This window comes from Diospyros lotus, chromosome 15 (assembly GCF_014633365.1).
Source record: "Diospyros lotus cultivar Yz01 chromosome 15, ASM1463336v1, whole genome shotgun sequence".
Taxonomy (NCBI): Eukaryota; Viridiplantae; Streptophyta; class Magnoliopsida; order Ericales; family Ebenaceae; genus Diospyros; species Diospyros lotus.
Genome location: NC_068352.1, coordinates 12957533 through 12977823, shown reverse-complemented (window position 1 = coordinate 12977823; position 20291 = coordinate 12957533). Strand labels below are relative to the sequence as shown.

Genomic DNA, 20291 nt, shown 5'->3' with positions numbered 1-20291 from the left:
TATTGGGCCGATATAATACCCGGTATTATATGGTGATGGAAAATATTGGATTTCTAGTGGTTTGGAAGGACCTTTAGTGGTCCGAGGAGTCCGGAAGTTGGTTTTGAAAAATGAGTTAATAAATTGCTGAATTGACGGCAGGGAATGCCCTAAGACTTGAATGTCCAAGAAAAAGGGCAAGGGATTGGCGAGTGTTTCGAGATAAGGCCAATGACGCTGAAAGCAATCAGATCAGAAATAGTTTCCGAAATAAATTTTGATAAGCTCGAATGGTCGTAAGGGATATCCGGGAAGTCAATGGGACCCTAAAGGTAGAGATGGGAAATGGGCGGCCCGGCCCGGCCTGCATGCCGCTTGGCCCACCCATTTGGTGGGTCGAGCCGAATTTGGCCTGCAAGGGAGACGGGCCGGGCCAGGAAAATGGAAATTGGGGCCCGGCACGGCCCTGTGGCCCTTAATAAATGGGCCAAAGTGGGCCGGCCCGTGGGCCTGGCTGTTTGGGCCAGCCCATAAATCATTTATTTTTAATTTTTTTAAACATAATTTTTTAAATATTTTTTTATTTTTTTCTCAAATGTAACTAATATTTTTTAAAATATGTCTATAAGTAAACATTGTTTACTTATAATTTTTATGTTTGTAAAATTATGTTTACAGTAAACATAATTATGTTTACAAACAATATAGTAAAATTATGTTTATAAACATAATTTTACAAACATAATTATGCTTACAAACATTACAATAAAATTATGTTTACACTAAACATAATTTTTAATTATTATGTTTAAAATATGTTTATAATTACTAATTACTAACATAAATTTTTAAATATTTTTTTTATTTTTGGTGGGCCTGGCCGGGCCGGGCCGTGGGCCGCATATCACTGGCCCGGCACGGCCCTCATTTTGCTGGGCGGGCCAGCCCGGCCCGTCTGCTACAGTAACGGGCAGGGCCGGGCCAGGCTATGAGGCAGGTCGGTCGAGCCGGCCCATTTCCCATCTCTACCTAAGGGTGGCTCGATTTTGTGAGTGAGGCAACCTGAAAAGTTTTTAGGTGGAGAAAAGGTCTTGTGAAGCCATAGGAACGAAATTGATTTGATCGAGTCAAGGCCAATTATTATTTTTTGGAGAAATCAAGATTTTGTGTAGCTTGATGTAATTAATTTAAAGCTTGGAGGATTCAAGTGGAATTAAGGAATTTTGTGAGGGGTTAAATTGCAATTAATCCATCCCTCAAGTGTAATTAATGAGAGTTGGGGGATAAATGTGTAATATGTATATATATATATATATATATGGGTGTAAGGCTTGGAGGCCAAGCATTAAGCAATGGATTTCAAATTGAAATTGAAATCTGATTTTTGCCTTGGGATTGTGGCCGCGAGATTGAAGAGAGAAATGGCTAAGGAGAGAGAGATGGAGCCGTCGGGGTGGCGGCGGGCCAGATTTGTAGCGGCAGTAGCAGCTGTAGGCGACTGACGACAACGGTGGCTAAAGGCAGGCTTCTGGCTCGTGGTGAAAGCGGCCAAGGGCGGCTATGGCTGGCCGGCGGTTGGAATCAAAAGCAGCAGCAATAGCAACAACGGCGGTGCGCACGAGAGCTGTCGACTGCGGGTGGCTATGATGGCGATGGCGATCACGCTGTAGTCGGAGGCGACCGAAGGTGGCGGAGCTATAATGGCGGTGGCCAGCGAAGGCTAGGTGACAGTGGCTAGTGGCAGGCGCACAATTCCAAAAAAAGGGAGAAAATGGGAAAAAATAGTCGGAAAATTCTAGAAAATTGAGAAAAATTCTGGAAATTAATTTGGGGCTTGAGGAGCGTGCCAGAGACTTGAAAATGGAATATGGGCGCAAGGTGGCAGCCAAGGTGGCGACGCCAGTGTGGGCGTTTGGTTAGATTTCTCTTCCAAATTAGTTAAGGTAATTAAATTAAATTATTTTCGAGTTATTTACATTATGTGAAATAATGTAGAATAAGCGCTGGTTGGATTAAACCCTTGGTTGGGGTTGGTTGGAAATTATTGATGGGTGGGTTTTTGCGAGGTATAGCAAAACCAAAGGCCCTTGTTTAAATTTCTAATGGAGTTGGGTTTTTGTGTTTGCATCTAGGTTCGACCGAGGAGGCAATGATCCTAGAAGAGTTCAAAGTTCAGCCAGGCGTTCCCGCTCTTGGCAAAAGAGGCTTCAAGCCAGATAAGGGATGGCCCCAAAGGTGGCGGCTTTGCGAATGTCTGGTAAAATCAATACATATATGTTGTGTGCAGTTGCGTGTTGTGCATGTTCTATAGGTTAGTGGAGTCCTATGGCCATGAGAGAGACTAGATGCATGCTAGGGGTAATATGGGAGGTTATTGCCTCAAACAGGTGGGTTCGGAGGGTAGTGATGCCTCGCCATTCATGCATACTTACTTGTCATTGCATCGCATATATTATCTTGTTTACATTCATTTGCACCCTTATTGAGTCATTATGATTTATGAGGTTTTACCTTGTGCTGTAGATGTTGCAAGTCCGATGGAAGCAGAGATGAGGTCATAAGGATGATGTGGCGACTAGCGTCGTTGCCGAGTTTGTATATTGTACATGTTTCTGTGTGTATTCATATGTATTGAATGTATATGTGGTTGGGCGCTAGATGGTATCTAGTCAGTTGTAATCAGGATAGTGCAATATGTGATTATGAGATTTATTGTTGTATGTGGCTTTAGTTTGGTGGAGCCAGTGTTCAGATTCTGTAAGGATCGGAAATAAAGTTCCCATAAATCCCCAGTATTCAACAGGTTTTTAATATGTTATTTTGTGTCTAGGTCACTTTTGGCTTGTTGTGAGACGAGCTGAAAAAAAGTGAAGCTCACTTGGGTTTCAAGTCCTGTTTCGCTATGTTTCCTTTCATGTTGGGGATCGATTCCTCGAGTGGAGCGAAGAGAAGGACGAAGTCTAGTCCTCACCTAAGACGTTTCTTATTGAAACATAGTCCATCTCTTCAATTGTGGTTTGATGTGTGAGTAATCCAGTCGATTATTCACTGGTGGCGCCCGTAGGTGGGAGCGGGTCATCACAGCTGGATCCATTAAGGATAGTAGATCCACATCAGGGTATTGCACCAAGCTATGAGAGAACCTAGTTACATGGAGAAGCAAGAAACAATAGGTTGTTGCTCGTAGCAGTGCAAAAGCTGAGTATAGAGCCATTACTCAAGGGATTTGTGAGGTGATTTGGATAGAAAGATTGATAAAGGATCTATCTATGTTTGTATCCTCTCCTAAACAACTTTACAGTGACAGCAAATTGGCTATAAGCATTATGAACAATCCAGTACAACATGTCAGGATGAAACATGTCAAAATTGAAGGCACTTTGTCAAACAAGAGATAGAAAAAGAAGACATAATCCTTACTTATGTTCCTACTAAAGATCAAGAAACGGATATTTTGACTAGGCAATGCAGAAATAGGGGTTTGAGTTACTTAGAGGCAAGCTAGGAATGATGGATAACTATTCACCAGATTGAAAGAGAGTATTAGAAGATGATAGAGATAAGGAAGAACAAGATCAACAGTCCGAATGGATAAAGATCAAGATGTTGTGAAAAGATCACAACAAAATCAAACTAAAAGATAAAGAAGAATAAGGATAAAGTAGCCTTGGAATCAGATAAAGATATCCAAGTTCTTGCTAATCCAAATCTGTAAATGGTTAGCTAAAAGTTGTTGTAATCTATTCTTGTAAATTAGGAAAGTTTTTAGGAGTTTTTTTGTATATAAGTCATCCTAGATCAATAAGACATTTGCAGTGGAATGTTTTATAGTTCCCGTAACTAATTGTTTCAAATAGTAAAGAAACTATGCACTTACATCCCTTTTTGGTACCACTTTATCATGGGCTTACACCTCAAAAACAATTATTGTAATGTGTGGTTGGTCAATGTCCTTATCCATGTGGTACTCCATCTCCGACTTATGTGGGACATGAAGCTCAGACACACATGAGAGAGAGAGAGGGGCACAAAAGGGGCATCTCAGTGCATGAGACTCCACATTTCTCAAAGGTCAAGAAAAAGCCATCTTTGTACACAATCTTACTCTTGCTTTTCAGACAGGCTATCTCCACAACTCAAATCTATAGCCTTTTGAGTCACAAATAAACAACTTTATTGTTGTTACCAAGGCTCATCCTCAAAACAAGGAGATACATGTGAGTTCAAAAAAGGGATGAAAACAAGACATTCATATTCATGAAAAATGACATCAAAAGGGGATAGTATATAGGCATCCTCTGCAACTCAAGTAATCAATTGCATTTAGAAAGCTTGATTGAAGCTTTTTACGACTGCTTACCTAGTCAACTGCAGGAAATTTCTTCAAATATCAATTTTGAAACTAGGACTATATAATGAACTCTGATAGCTTACTTGGAACAACAGATGTCTGGTGGAAACCAATGTTAACAACAACTCCTGAAGTTTGTCTTGCCGCATACAGAGATAAAGTTGCCTGCACTAGTTACAAAAGTGCATTAAGGGTAAGAGATAACAAAAAAAGCAGTTTTATTTATTATCTTGTACAAAATAAACAAAGGAATTCAAATTTGAGACAAGAATATGAGAAAAATGCCAAATTACAGAAATTCACAAGAATAAAGTTTGCTATTGGTGTAACACCTAAAACCATCATTAGTGACTGTTCAACATAATTCTAGGGCCAAAAAATAAAATAAAATTGAGTTATAATAGTTTAGGAACCCAAACGTCATTTTTTCCATAGTTTGGGGACCAAATTGAAAAGTTTAGATAGTCCAAATTTTAGCCCTATCATGACACACAAATTTCTAAAATATTCTTAGGGATTCTTTGATTTTATGGATATGAATAAATTGATTTCTCTAGATATGATATGATATTATTTAAATCTTTCTAATTGATAAGAGATAAAGTAAGATTTGAATTTATCTTATGGAAAAGAGGAGATTAATTAAATTGATTTCTCTAGATACGATATTGTAAAGCTTAGGAAGAAAACCCTAGCTTTTAATATGTATTTACAACCTAATTAAACTCATAGATTATACACCTATATATACAAATACAATGGGCCATGGGCTCTAATATAAGATTAACCCTAGATTATAATCATATAACTCAACACTCCCCCCCAAACTGGGGCATATATATCATATGCACCGAACTTGCTACAAATATGCTCAATTCGAGGACCCCTGAGAGATTTAGTGAAGACATCTGCTAACTGGTCATTAAAATTGACAAAATCTATGGTAATACAGCCAGATAAAATTTTCTCTCGGATGAAGTGACAATCTATCTCGATATGTTTGGTCCTCTCATGAAAGACTGGATTGGAAGCAATATGTAATGCAGCTTGATTGTCGCAAATTAATCTCATCTGTGATATCTCCCCAAACTTGAGCTCCTGAAGCAATTGTTTTAACCAGATAAATTCACACGTTGCCAAGGCCATAGCACGATATTCTGCTTCTGCACTCGATCTAGCAACGACCTCCTGCTTTTTACTTTTCCAAGATACTAGGTTTCCTCCAACTAGAACACAATATCCTGAAGTAGACTGTCTATCAGAGGGAGAACCTGCCCAATCAGCATCAGAATATCCAACTACTTGAGTATGACCTCTGTCCTCATACAATAATTCTCTACCTGGAGCTACCTTAATATACCTGAGAATCTGGACTACCGCATCCCAGTGGCTATTGCAAGAAGACTGCAAAAACTGACTGACAACACTAACTGAGAAAGAAATATCTGGGCGAGTGATCGTGAGATAATTAAGTTTTCCGACTAGCCTGTGGTATCTTCCAAGATCAACAAGAGGCTCCCCCTGTCCTGGTAAGAGCTTTACATTAGGGTCCATAGGAGAATCTATAGGTTTACAATCAAGCATCCTAGTTTCTTCCAAAATGTCTAACACATACTTTCGTTGAGAGATAATAATAGTAGAACTAGATTGAGCAACTTCTATGCCAAAAAAGTATTTAAGTAACCCCAAGTCCTTAGTCTGAAAATGATTGAAAATAACGTTTCTTCAACTGAACAATAACATCTTGATCATCACCTATAATAACAATATCATCCACATAGACAACCAAGTATATACACCTCCCCTGTGATGTGTGTTTATAAAAAACCGAATGATCAGACTCACTATAAGTCATACCAAAGTCTTGAATGACAACACTGAAACGACCAAACGAAGCTCGAGGAGACTGCTTCAACCCACATAGTGAGCGACGGAGTTTACAAACCTGCCCAGACTCCCCCTGAGCAACAAACCCAGGAGGTTGCTCCACATAAATCTCCTCTTGAAGCTCACCATGTAAGAAGACATTCTTAATGTCTAGCTGATACAACGGCCAATGGCGCATAGCTACTATAGAGAGAAACAAACGCACAGAGGACATCTTAGCAACAAGGGAAAAAGTGTCACCATAGTCAAGACCATGAACCTGAGTATACTCCTTGGCAACCAAACGCGCCTTAAGGAGATCAACCTGCCCATTAGGATCCATCTTGACAGTATAGATCCACCGACAGCCAATAAGAGATTTCCCTGGGGGTAAAGGGACCAAATCCCAAGTACCATTGGAATGCAAAGCAGTCATCTCATCCACCATTGCTTGTCGCCACCCCGGATTAGAAAGTGCCTCACTAACAGTCTTAGGTACTGAAACAGAGGATAAGGAAGACACAAAAGCACAAAAAAGAGACAAGAGACGGTGATAGCTAAGAAAATTATAAATGGGGTGAGGATTGCGAGAAGAACGGGTACCTTTCCGAAGGGCAATAGGAAGCATATCCTCAGAAGGCAAGACCGCAGCAGGTGGAGAGACTGGAGCAGGATGTGAGGTAGCAGGAGTCACAAAAGTAGTAGGAGACACAGGAGAAGGCGCAAGAACATCTCCACCGGGAGGAGACCGAGGCTGATGACGCCGATGATACACCTGCAATGGGGTAGAAGAAGGAACAGGGAGAATAGAAGCAAGAGGACTCGCGGGAAGAGGGATTGCCTCAAAAATAGGTTGACACTCGGAAGGAGGTGAAGAGTAGAAAGGAGACGAGTCAAAGAAGGTAACATCCGCCGAAAGAAAATAGCAGCAGGTGTCAGGAGAATAACACCGATAACCCTTCTGAAGGCGAGAGTAACCAAGAAAAATGCACTTGATGGACCGAGCAGACAATTTATCTTGACTGGGAGACAAGTTATGGACAAAACAGGTGCAACCAAAGACACGGGGAGGAAGAATATATAATGGTTGATCAGGAAACAAAAGAGAGCGAGGAATCTAGTGCTGAAGAACTAAGGAGGGCATCCTATTAATGAGATAGAAGCAGCAAGAACAGCTTTAGCCCAAAAGCGAAAGGGGACATCATGATGTAGAAGAAGAGTGCGAGCAGTTTCAATCAAATGTCTATTTTTACGCTCAGCAACCCCATTCTGCTGTGGTGTATATGCACAAGATGACTGATGCAAAATCCCCTGAGAAGACATAATAGTAAAGGGAATAGAAAAATACTCAGGGGCATTGTTACTGCGCAATACTTAGACAGAGGTATGAAATTGCGTTTTGATTTCAGCACAAAAGGATTCAAAAATTGAGAATAACTCATAACGATTTTTCATTAAATATAACCATTTGCAACCAGAATAATTGTCGATAAACGTTACAAAATATTGAAAACCCAAAACAGACACGACACGACTAGGACCCCAGACATCGGAATGAACTAAAGCAAACGGGGACACAGCCCGATTATTGACACGCTTTGGAAAAGAAGTGCGAGACTGTTTTCCAAGTTGACAAGACTCACGATGAAAAGACGACAAACTAGACAAATTGGGGACCATCTTCTAAAACTTAGCCAAACTGGGATGTCCCAAACGATTGTGGAGAAGAGCAAGAGACTCAGTCATCGAGCAAGCTACAGGAGATGCAGGAGGTTGAGATGATAGAGACCCTGCGACTCACATCCGACGCCAATCATCTATCCCGTACCGCGATCCTGGATAGTAACAGAATGATCATCAAAAGTGATAGAGCAATTTAAGGCACACGTAAGTTTACTAACAGAGACAAAATTAAAGGGACAATGAGGAAGATAAAGGGCAGAATCTAAAGGCAGATAAGGTAAGGGTTTGGCAATGCCAACAGCCTTAGCAACCGCTTTGGAACCATTAGCTAATGTCACAGAAGGTAAAGAAATAGAATTAGTAAAATGAGAGAACAAATGGAGATTACCAAAGATATGGTTAAAAACACCTGAGTCCAGGACCCATGGTCCTAAAGAGGACGATTGAGCGAGACAGGCAGTGGAATCACCAGAGTGGGCGACAGAAGCAACTGTGGATGAGGATTGTTAGGACATCTTATACTTGAGATACTCATCATAGTCAGCCCCAGTGAGAAGGACAGATTGCGATAGATGACCATCAAATGACTCAGATCGAGAACCATCAGTATGAGCAACATTAACACGAGGAGGGCGGCCATGCAACTTATAACACTGTTCCTTAGTATGTCCCCACTTGTGACAGTAGTTACACTGGGGGCATTTTCCCCAATTACCACGATCTCCTCCCTGTTCGCCACTACTTTGAACCTGTGAAGCCATAACTGAATGATCATCTACAGAAGATGAAGGTACTGTAGGAACAGATGAAACCCGTAGAAGACAAGAATACACTTCATCCATAGTAGGTACAGTAGGACTAGCAAGAATCTGATCACGAACAGGAGCAAGTTCAGGACCAATGGCAACAAGAGTACACACCATGAAGAATTTATCTCGCTAAGCTAGATCCTCTGCAGCAGTCTTACCAGCAAGTAACAAGGAGTTAAATTCAGCTTTAATAGAGGCCATCCAACCAAGAAAATCAGAAAGACTCAGACCCTGTTGTCGTAAACTAAGCAAATTAGACACCACTGAATACAGACGTTGAATGTCATTAGTGTATAGCGCCTTGGCCTGAGCCCATAACTCACAGCATGTGGTGTAGTTAGTATAGATCGAATGAAGAGAATGATCAATTGACTGCCATGAGAGACTGCACAATAGAGCATCAGCTCTCTGCCACTCAGTTTTAGCTGTGGTCACATTCTCAGCCTTGATAGTTAGATGATCCTGTAAACCTTGAACCATACACCATAATTCAACTGCCTTGGACCAAGAGATATAATTGGAACTGCCCATCAACTTCTCAGTAGCAATGGCTAGAGAGGGAGACAAAATACTAGAGAATGAGCCAGATTTACTGGTACCAGCCATGTTGGACAGAAGGGAGCTCTACAAGATCAACAAATCTGAAACAAAATGGGTTAAAAAATAGCCAAATAGAAAGGCTGGATGATCTAGCATAGAGAATGAGGCGTGCTGGAGACGGGAGACAACGGATGTCGGTGACCGGCGGCAGCGGATGGTGACGAAACCACCTGGATTGGAATGAACTGAAGGAGGCGAGTTCAATCGTGAAGACAACGTCGCGATTGGAGTACTAGAGAGAGAGATCGGAGCCAAAACAAGTCTCTGAACATTGCGAGAGAGGCGACATGTGGTGGCGGCAACGGCGACAATCCTCCGAGGGTCGACAGATCGGAGGCCAGCGAACGCAACGGTGGTGGCGGTGTGCGTGATAGACCACCGAACAGTGAAGACCCGCTGCAGACTAGTAGCGCGAGGACGGTGGTGGTGGTGTGCGCGAGCGGCGGCTAGGGTTTGTATTTTGGCTTTGATACCATGTAAAGCTTAGGAAGAAAACCCTAGCTTTTAATATGTATTTACAACCTAATTAAACTCATAGATTATACACCTATATATACAAATACAATGGGCCATAGGCCATGGGCTCTAATATAAGATTAACCCTAGATTATAACCATATAACTCAACAGATATGATATGATTTAAATCTTTCTAATTGATAAGAGATAAGGTAGGATTTGAATTACCTTATGGAAAAGAGGATATTTGATTTGATTTGATTTAAATCTTTCTAATTGATAAGAGAAAAGGTAATATTTGAATTCACCTTATGGAAAAGAGGATATTTGATCGGGATCCTTATCAAATAGGATTCTTGACTATAAATATTGCTTTCCCCTTTCACAATTCTTCACTTCCCCTTTCCTTAGTTGGCCGACCCCCTCCCTCTCTTTTTTTTTGTTTATTCCTTTCTTACTACAAGCAAGACAACAAGGTGCGAAGGTTTTAATTAGGAGAAAAGAGTTAAAGATCTATTTTATTCCAATCAAGTTAAAGGTAAGTGTATTATGAACTATCTTCATGTTTAAATAAATTCATGAAATCAAGTTTCATAGTCCCTCATGTCATGATTACAATCAAGTTTCGGAACTGGAGTTTAGTAGCTACGCATGAAGGTTCTTACCCCCACAAGTTGGTAGAATCTATCGTGTCTCCTCATGTTGCAAGTTCAAGTTATCCCATGTTTAAATACAATTAAAAGCTCATTTGTGCTTATTGAGATTTATCTCACCCCCCCCCCCCCCTTATGTTTTTTTCCACCCCCTTAGGTGGCTATGAATAAGGAGGTTGGAGCATGAATGTGGCACGTGGTGGCATTTTCAAAGGGATTTCAAGAATTTAATTTCAGCTTTTTTTAGGATGTGTATTAGATAAACCAATCCAAATTTATTTCCTTTGCTTCTTTCTGTTGAAATAAAGTTTTTTTAATAATAAAATCAATCTAGATTTTATATCAATGCTATAAAGCATGTTTTGAAATTTTATTTAAGTTTATGAAAGTTTGATTCTCAGTTTAAGTTTTTGAGTGTCGCAATTGGTTTATTACTGAGAGTAGCTCTATCAGACCAGGCAATCAGTTCTACACCTAGTCGTCTTACTCTGCATGTCCTAACACGCTGCTAAGATCGCTAGAATTACCTTTGGAATCGCTCGTCTTCAATTCTGAACAGAGTTACCAACACTCTTAGCTGGGAGTCACTCCTCCGTGCGTCGGAATTAAATTCCGAGAATCAACTGCATCAGACAACATCTGTTGATATTCGTCGGAAATTAATCAACAAAGAAAACCGCCAAGAAACGATGCTCTGATATCAATTGTCATGAATCTAGGGTTCATGACAGGTTTAAGAGATAATTGGGGAGGAATTGAGAGTTAGATCTAAAGAAATGGGAGGAAAATTAAGGAAGAATAGAGCAGAGAGGGAGATTAGGAAGAATCGAGAGAAAAAGAGGGAAATTAAGAGAGAGATTAGAGGGAATTTGGAGGGCGATTGAGAGGATTCAAGTGAGGGAAATGAAAGTATTCAATTATCAATTCAAACATGATTACCCTCCTACAGCAGTGGCTTATTTATAGCCTCAGCCCATGCACCCATGTATTGTACAACTGTAATCCTAACAACTATTATATCCCTATTATAATATTGCCCCTCTATTGCTCCTAGGGACATGATACCTTGACACTACAGTTTTCATAAATGGCACATCAGTTTCAAATACAGTTGGGTCTATGGACTGAGAACTACAACAAAGTGTTTGAACAAAGGTAGCTTCTTGCAACAAAAATCTTATTCATGCCTGTTTGACTAGTATAGAGAAACATATGTAAAAGCAGCTGTGTGAACTTAATGACTAGTCAGTCCTTCAGCAGCAATTTTAGAACTGTTCAGATAGTCCGAGTTTGCCTTTAGGACCTGAAAGGCCATAACTGGCAGGATGGAATTGAATCCAATCCAGCCCCTAAACCATCCAAGCCATGCTGAATAGAAGTTGTCCCATTCTCATCTTAGAAGGAGTGGCAGTTCACAGGAATAAAATTTAAGCAGCAAACAAAGGATCATGAAGAAGAACTGCAAGAGCTCATAACCTAATATATATTATGTATCATCCACATAACACCCTTTAGACTTGAACAAAGATTACTCGATTGAATAGAAGCTCTGATTTATTTCTGCAGCTATGAGAGATATATATACACATGGCTACACAAGATATCTCATGGAAAATAGGAACATCTATCTCCTAAACTATAGGTACAGATATAAAGATTTGAATTAGGAATTTTAAACTGCTAGAGTTGCTGGTATTATCTTATCTGTCTTATCTTCGTATCTCTAACAGCCTTATCACTTCATCCTTTAAATTTCTCTCATCTCTTTATCCTCTTATTTCCGGCCATAAGAGAGAAAATGGGGAATTCCTTTTAATCTTTCCAACAATACTACTTACTTTTATTCTTTGTATCATCCACATATGAAACTGCTGGTAGAAACTGAAAATACAAAACATATAAACGACAAATAAACTACCTGATTGATAGCACAAACAGCAGGGACATTCATGTCAAAGAGTACTGAGTTGATGTTCTCTTTTAGCTGTTTTCTAGCTGCTTTAGCAGATTCAGTATCTGAATTAATACGTTAAAAAGAAAAGACAACTCAGATTAATGGAAATCATATTGCAGTTATGACAGCGACAGTAAGGAAAAAGAAACATGTCCAATCAACCCAATCATGAACCTACTCTCATCTATCATTTAACCAAATCTTTTAGCTATGAAGCATGGGAAAATAATGACAAATCTGCAACTTAAGCTGTTAAGATATGTTCTTTAAATTAGGCAACTATATATCTTGGATATATTCTTAGATGTTTTGTATATCTTTAGAATATATCCTTTCCTTTCACTAGAGTACAATAAAAGTATTTAATCCATGCACATCTCATTCAAGTAATTTGAAATACATATACACTATTATTCTTTTACAGAGGTGCAATGTGCAATGACAAATCAAACACTTGATACATATATTGAACAGGCCAAGTAGCATACAATGATAATGATTTGGTTAGAAGTGGGAATATTCACCTTTTTTTTTTTTTTTTTTGGAGAGGAGTCTCAATGGTGGATACTGGTTTTTTTAGTTATAATGATGCCTTGGATTACATCAAAATCAAAATCAAAACCAAAAACAAAATCAAAATCAAAACCAAAACCAAAAACAAAATCAAAAACAAAATCAAATTCAAAGTCAAAGCCAAAAACAAAATCATAGATTAAGGATTGGGTCATGGAACATAGGAACATTAACAGGCAAAGCTATGGAAGTGGTAGATGTGATGATTAGGAGAAAGATTAATATTATGTGCCTTCAAGAGACGAGATGGGTAGGGAAAAAAGCAAAAACTTTGTCAGAAAATGGATATAAAATATGGTACACAGGAAATGATCGAGCAAAAAATGGAGTGGGGATCATTATGGATAAAAGCTTAGTAGATGAGGTAGTGGATGTAAAGAGAATAGGGGATAGGATTATTATGGTGAAGGTTATTCTAGGAAGAATGACTATGAATATCTTTAGTACATATGCACCACAGGCGGGGTTAAGTGAGGAGATAAAAGCAAAATTTTGGGAGGACCTAGAGGGACTCATACAAATGATACCAAGAAGAGAGAAAGTGATTATAGGAGGTGACTTAAATGGTCACGTGGGTAGAGACGAAAACGGCTATAGAGAGGTACATGGAGGGTATAGATTCGGGGAAATTAATAATGAGGGTAAGTCTATTCTAGATTTTGCAATGGCATATGGGCTCATCATAACCAATACTAGGTTCAAAAAACGGGACGAACACTTAATCACATATAAAAATGTCACATCAAGCACCCAAATAGATTACTTCCTCATGAGACAAGAGGACCGGGTATGTTGTAGGGATTGTAAGGTGATACCAGGAGAGTGTTTGACTACTCAATATAGACTTCTAGTACTTGACGTCCAAGTAAGAAATTGGAAGAGAAAAAATCACATAAACAAAATCCAAGAATCAGGTGGTGGGATTTAAAAGGGGAGAAACAACTAATCTTCAAAAAAAAATTAAGGGGTAGAAGAGAATGGAATGGAGAAGGACAGACAAACCAAATGTGGAGAGAAATGGCTAATGCCCTGAGAAACACAGCAAAGGTAGTGCTTGGAGAGACAAATGGTAGAGCCCCTAACCTTAAGGAGTCTTGGTGGTGGAATGAAGAAGTGCAATTGAAAATTAAAAATAAGAAAAATTGCTATAAGGCTGTATATCAGTGCAACAATGAAGAAAATCAAAAATATTATAAAGAATCAAAAAAGGCAGAAAAAAAACTGTTAGTGAAGCAAGGTCAAAAGCATACGAGAATCTATATAAACGACTTGATACAAAAGATGGAAAAAGGGATATATATAAATTAGCTAAAGCAAGAGAAAGAAAAACAAGGGATTTAAATCAAGTGAAATACATAAAAGATGAAAATCAAAATGTATTAGTGAATGAGGGAGCGATTAAGGAGAGATGGAAGGAGTATTTCACAAAATTATTCAATGATGATGGCGACACAAGAGTTAGGTTGGAACATCTTAGTAACTCCGAAGGGAACGTGAGCTATACATTTTATCAACGCATAAGTCCAAATGAAATAAGGCAAGCATTAAAAAAGATGAAAAATCATAAGGCGGTGGGACCGGATAATATACCAATAGAAGCATGGAAATGCATGGGAGAAGAGGGTATCTCCTGGCTAACGAAATTATTTAACGCGATTCTTAAATCAAAAAAGATGCCAGATGAGTGGAGGAAGAGTACTTTGGTCCCTATATATAAGAACAAAGGAGATGTTCAAAACTGTGAAAATTACAGAGGAATTAAGTTAATGAGCCATACCATGAAATTCTGGGAGAGAGTAATAGAGCAGAGGCTTAGAAAAGAAACAGAGGTCTCAGAAAATCAGTTTGGTTTCATGCCCGGTAGGTCAACAATAGAAGCTATATACCTACTGAGGCGCCTAGTGGAAAGGTATCGGGATCATCAGAAGGACCTACATATGGTGTTTATAGATCTAGAAAAGGCCTATGATAGGGTCTCTAGAGAAGTATTATGGAGGGTTTTAGAGAAGAAAGGAGTCCGAATAGCCTATATACAAGCCCTTAAGGACATGCATCATGGTGCAGAGGCAAGGGTCATAACATGCGGAGGGGATACTGAACCGTTTAAAATTACAATAGGATTGCATCAAGGTTCTGCACTAAGTCCATACTTATTTGCTTTAGTAATGGATGAACTCACTAAAGATATTCAGACAGATGTGTCATGGTGTATGCTATTTGCAGACGACATAGTGTTGGTGGATAAAACAAAAGAATGAGTGAACACTAAGCTTGAGTTATGGAGAAACAATTTAGAATCTAAGGGATTTAAATTAAGTAGAAAGAAAACAAAATATATGGAATGTAAATTTAGTAAGAATGCAAGAGTGGAGGATGTTATAATAAAATTGGAAGACCAAATCTTACAAAGAAAAGACCATTTTCGATATTTGGGATCAGTGATTCAAAAAGATGGAGAAATTCACGAGGATGTCACACATAGAATTAAGGCAGGTTGGCTAAAATGGAGAAATGCATCGGGGGTGTTATGTGATGATAAAATCCCATTAAAATTGAAAGGAAAATTCTATAGGACAGCTATAAGACCAGTTTTGTTGTACGGCACAGAATGTTGGGCAGTCAAATACCAACATGAGCAAAAGACGAGTGTAACGGAGATGAGGATGTTAAGATGGATGTGCGGCCATATAAGAAAAGATAAAATTAGAAATGAAGTTATTCGTAATAAGATAGGAATAGTGCCAATAGAAGAGAAGATGAGAAAGACTAGACTAAGATGGTTTGGTCATGTGAGAAGGAGACCAAGAGACGCTCCTGTGAGGAGAGTTGATGAAATGGAACAATTAATCAAAAAAAGAGGTAGAGGCAGACCTAAGAAGACTTTGAGAGAGACATTAAAGTTTGATATGAAGTGTATGGATCTCAATAAAGATATGACAAAAGATAGAAATACATGGAAGTCTAGAATTCATGTAGTCGACCCCACATAGTGGGATAAAGACTGGATATGTTGTTGTTGTTGTTGTTGTAATGATGCCTTGGATTATGACACTTTTGTTTTTCCAAAGTGAATTTATATATTTTCTATGAATAAATTGTTAACTAAGAATTTAATTATATTTTCTTTTGTGTTATAATCATATATTATTGATAAAAACCAATTGGTCTCATGTTGAATTCTTATGGTATAATTTTTTCTGTCTCTAAGCCATATCTAGCCCTGATTTTTTTTCTAAATAACCATATCCACTATTTGTTTCCATATCTACATTTGCATCCAAATTCATAACAATATTATCCATATCCCTTTTTTATTTTTTGTTAATCATATTATCCATATTCATATTGATGCTGCTTATTATAAAATTGGCTAAGAGGAGAAAATATAAGGACAAGGACTATGCCAATTACTTTTTGCAAAAGGGGTTAATTGGATGCCAACTTAAAGCTTAAAATTATTGAATAACAATTGATAACTACATGTTCCATAACTCTGACTTATTACTTGTAAACTATAATAATTCAGTTGGTTCTATTAATCACTGGCCTCAATCTATATGAATTCTAGATCTCTAACTATGGCCATTTATTTTATAAGACCAACATATTCTATGTCATGTTTAAGGGTTTCCCACCAAGTTTTCTTTGGTATTCCTTTACTTCTTTCATGAAAAACTTCCCCCCATCCTACCCACTCATCTCACAAGTGCATCTACGGTCATCTTCTCGCATATCTAAACCATCTTAATTATGACTCCTACATTTTATGTTCAAAGGCACCACTCCAATATTATTACATATAATCTCATTTCTTATTTGGTTTTTGTTTTTTTATGGTTGTACATACGTCATAACATCCTCATCTCAACCACACTCATATTTTGCACCTATGGGTGCTTAACTACCCGATGTTCAATGATATTATAGCAAACATGGTTATATGGATGTCTGATGAAATTTCCCATTTGAACTTTAAAGGGATTTTATGGTCACAACAAATATTAAATGCACTTCTCCAATTTAACCATCCTATCTTGATTCTATTAGTAATCTTACATAATCTCCCCTTCTTTATAAACAAATCCAAGATACGAAAATTGATCATTTTTTTGGAATAACTTCTTCTCACAGTCTCACAATAACATCATCTACACTTCTATTTTTAGTGCCTTTTTGGCCATACTATGGATAAGGAAAAAGTGTTTCTTTTATATAGTAAAAGCACTTTTACCTATTTTTTAAATTTGTTGTTGCCTGAATACAACAATAAAATTTATACTAAGGGATTCATCTTTAAGCCACTAGGTCTCTGCGAGATAGAAAACGATTAGAGGGCATAGAGTATTCCTCAGACAACGACTTCGATGCTTAAGTTAGATTCTCGTAGGATGCAGAATGCAAAAGAGGTTGTAGAGAACTTGAATTAGCATTAGTGACGTACCTTTTTCTAGAATAAGGGCTCAACTATTTATAATTGAGCTAGAGGATGTGTGATAATCGTCCCAGGCATTTCAAGATGGACTAGGATTTGTACTGTTGTAGATAATCCTTATAGCTTATACTCAACGAAATTCGAGAAGGAAATTTCAAGGTAGGTGTGCACATTTCCTATGGGAATGCCTTGCTAGGTGGAGGGGGGAAGGGGTCTCTGGGAGACGTGGAGGATGAGATTGCAGAGTCTGCTTAATGGGTCTCCCGAAGACCCTTCTCCCAAAAGGGTCTCCTAGGCCTTTTGTGGTTATTTCCTTTGCTTTCTATTGTTTTCTAGTTTTGGGCTTGTTTTTTATGGGCTTTCAACAATGGGCCTTGATTCATTACACATCAATTGCTCCCCACTCTTTCCTTTGAGTCTCTCAAAAGGAAGAGTATTTGCATTTGTCGGACCATCCTTCAGGAGACTTTTCTAAAGAGGTTTTTCTAATGGTGGTAACTTTTTTCTTTTTGGTGGTAACTTTTTTCTTTTTGGATTTAGCGTGGATCTTGCATCACTAGATCTTTTTCTTTTCATCCAATAGTTGTGGTCTTCTACTACCTTTTTACCATACAATCTAGATTCCCACAGCCCTGTCATTTTGTCTCTCAAGGTCTTCCTATAAAAGGGAACCCTCGATTATTTCTCATTTTTAACTTTTCACCCAAGTGATTCTTGTCAAATCTTCCAAAGGCCTTTCGTGTACTCTCCCAAAGACTTCTTGGTCACTCGCAAAGTCTTCCAATTCTTTTCAGGTCTCTTGGAGACTTTATCAACTGTGGTATGTTTTGCTATTTTTTCTAAGTAAATGGCTAGAACAAAACACACTACCCCAAGAGATAAGGATAATTTTGGGGATTCAATCTAGATTTGTGGAGGCTAATTTTGAGAGAGTGAGGAAGTGTTTCCCTTTCCCAGAGGATTATGAAGTGAGACTTCTTGGGTAGGGAGACACTGGCACAGCTTGCATTGATGAGGATTGCATAGGTGTTCACAAGGAGTCCATAGTGGTCGATTGGTTCCCTATCTCTAAATTCAAGATGAGTTTCTTGAGAGGCAAGCCATTCGGTCCTAGCTCAACTTCACCCAAATGGATAGGCCCAACTGGTGGCCTTTTTCGTCTTGTGCCGCCAGAGGGAAGTGGTGCCCTCCCTCGAGCTACTTAGTTGTTTCTATCGGCTTCAAGGGGTAGATATAACACCCCGTGTTACTGGTGTTAAGAAAATGAGAAAGGAAGTGAGAAACTTCCAAAAATGCCCTTAAGAAGATGATGGATCTTTGAGAATAATGGTGCCCTATTAAAGGGGCATTTTGATAATTTAGATAGTGAAGTCTAGTAAAGGGTAATTTGGTAAATTGAAAATAATTCCAAGGTGGAATTAAGTATGAAAGGGAATTAATTTTCCATTTTTTGTATTTATGTGGAGATAAATGGGACTAATAATTCACAAAGGACATTTTAGTAATTTGGAGTGAAATTCCATAAAGGAATTAAAATTTGAAAAATGGGGAAAATAGAGAATATTTAATTATGAGAGAAAATAATTGATTTTCCCTAAATTGGTGAATTACTGTGGTGATGCCACGTGAATGGCTTAGATTAAATCTTGAAAGCCAAGTATAGTGTCTTAGAGTGACACATAGAAATGTGTGGTCCAAGATAAAAGATAATTAAATAAATGCAAAGAGAAATGATAAATGGTCATTCTTGCATTTAATGACAGGCATGATTGTGTTGGATTAAAAAAAAATCCAAAAAGAAATGGAAAATGGTCAAGCATTAATGATGGAAAATAGTCCCATTAAATTAAATGGTAAAAAAATGATATATGTCCCTCAAGTGGTCACTCATGTGATGGAGTAAAACTAGTCAAATTAAATAAATAAGGAAAATGGTTAGTTTTGGAGTGGAAGACCAAGATGATCTAAGGGTGGAGATTTGCTCTTGAAAATTTTGGAAGAAATCCAAGTGATGGAATTAAAGGTTCTAAGTTGGCATGTATTGTCAAATGGGTTTAGAAATTTCAAGAGAAAGCGGATGAGTAGTGGAGATTTAATCTCCAAATTAAATTAAAGGCTAGGATTAAATCCTAGCAAAGCACTTGGATTGTGCTTGTTCCAATGGTTGAGATCTTCTCTTGGAAAGTAAATGAAATCCAATGGATGAGATTAAAGAAGGAAAAAGCACATGGATTGTGCTTTCTTGTGTGGTTGGGATTTTCTCTCTAAAAGTAAAGGGAAATCAAGGCTAAGATGAAATTTTGAAATTGAGATATCAAGGCAAGAAGAGTATAAAAAGGGAAAGAGAACTTCATGCTCAAATGTAAGTATTCTTCTTTAGGGTAGTATGTAAGTTCCTTTTGTTCCATTTAATGGTAGCTTAATTTCTTTAAATTTTGTTTCAAGGATCTCTTAAAGGGAAGAGTTGGAAATGAAGCTAGGAAGTTCTTAAAACTTCAAAGAATGGAAAAGGTAAGGGATAACCCCATGGAATGGTGGCTCGCAAGGTTGTAAGTATGGTTCATCAACTAATATGTGTGCATTGACATGTTGTTTATGTTCAAGAACCTATGGCCATGAGGTTATGTGGGGTAAGGTAGGTTTAAGCCTCAAACCAAGGTGGTTGTGAGGATGTGGAAGCCCTAACTTTGTTGCATTGGCATCACATTTTATATTTGTGGTCATGCTTATTATCATTGCACCCTTACTGAGCTTAATAGCTGATGAGATTTTACCCTCACATATAGGTTGTCAAGACTCGGGAAAAGTCAAGACAAAGATGGAAAAGCATGTGGATGCATGAGAATGAAGATCCAAGATCATTGTATGGCTTATGGAAGCCTATTTTTGTTATTTTTTATTTATGTTGTAATAAGCACCATGAGAGGTTGTAA

At 38.3% G+C, this 20291-nt stretch overlaps 1 protein-coding gene across 1 annotated transcript in view; it reads right to left on the bottom strand.

Moving 5' to 3' along the window:
• Positions 1–20291, bottom strand: part of LOC127791938 (actin-related protein 8-like) — a gene marked incomplete at its 3' end in the record, with an annotated part of 75046 nt that overhangs the window by 7640 nt on the left and 47115 nt on the right. The window contains 2 exon segments of the mRNA XM_052322144.1: positions 4414–4495; positions 12318–12415. Of these exon segments, the coding sequence (XP_052178104.1) occupies positions 4414–4495; positions 12318–12415 (180 nt within the window).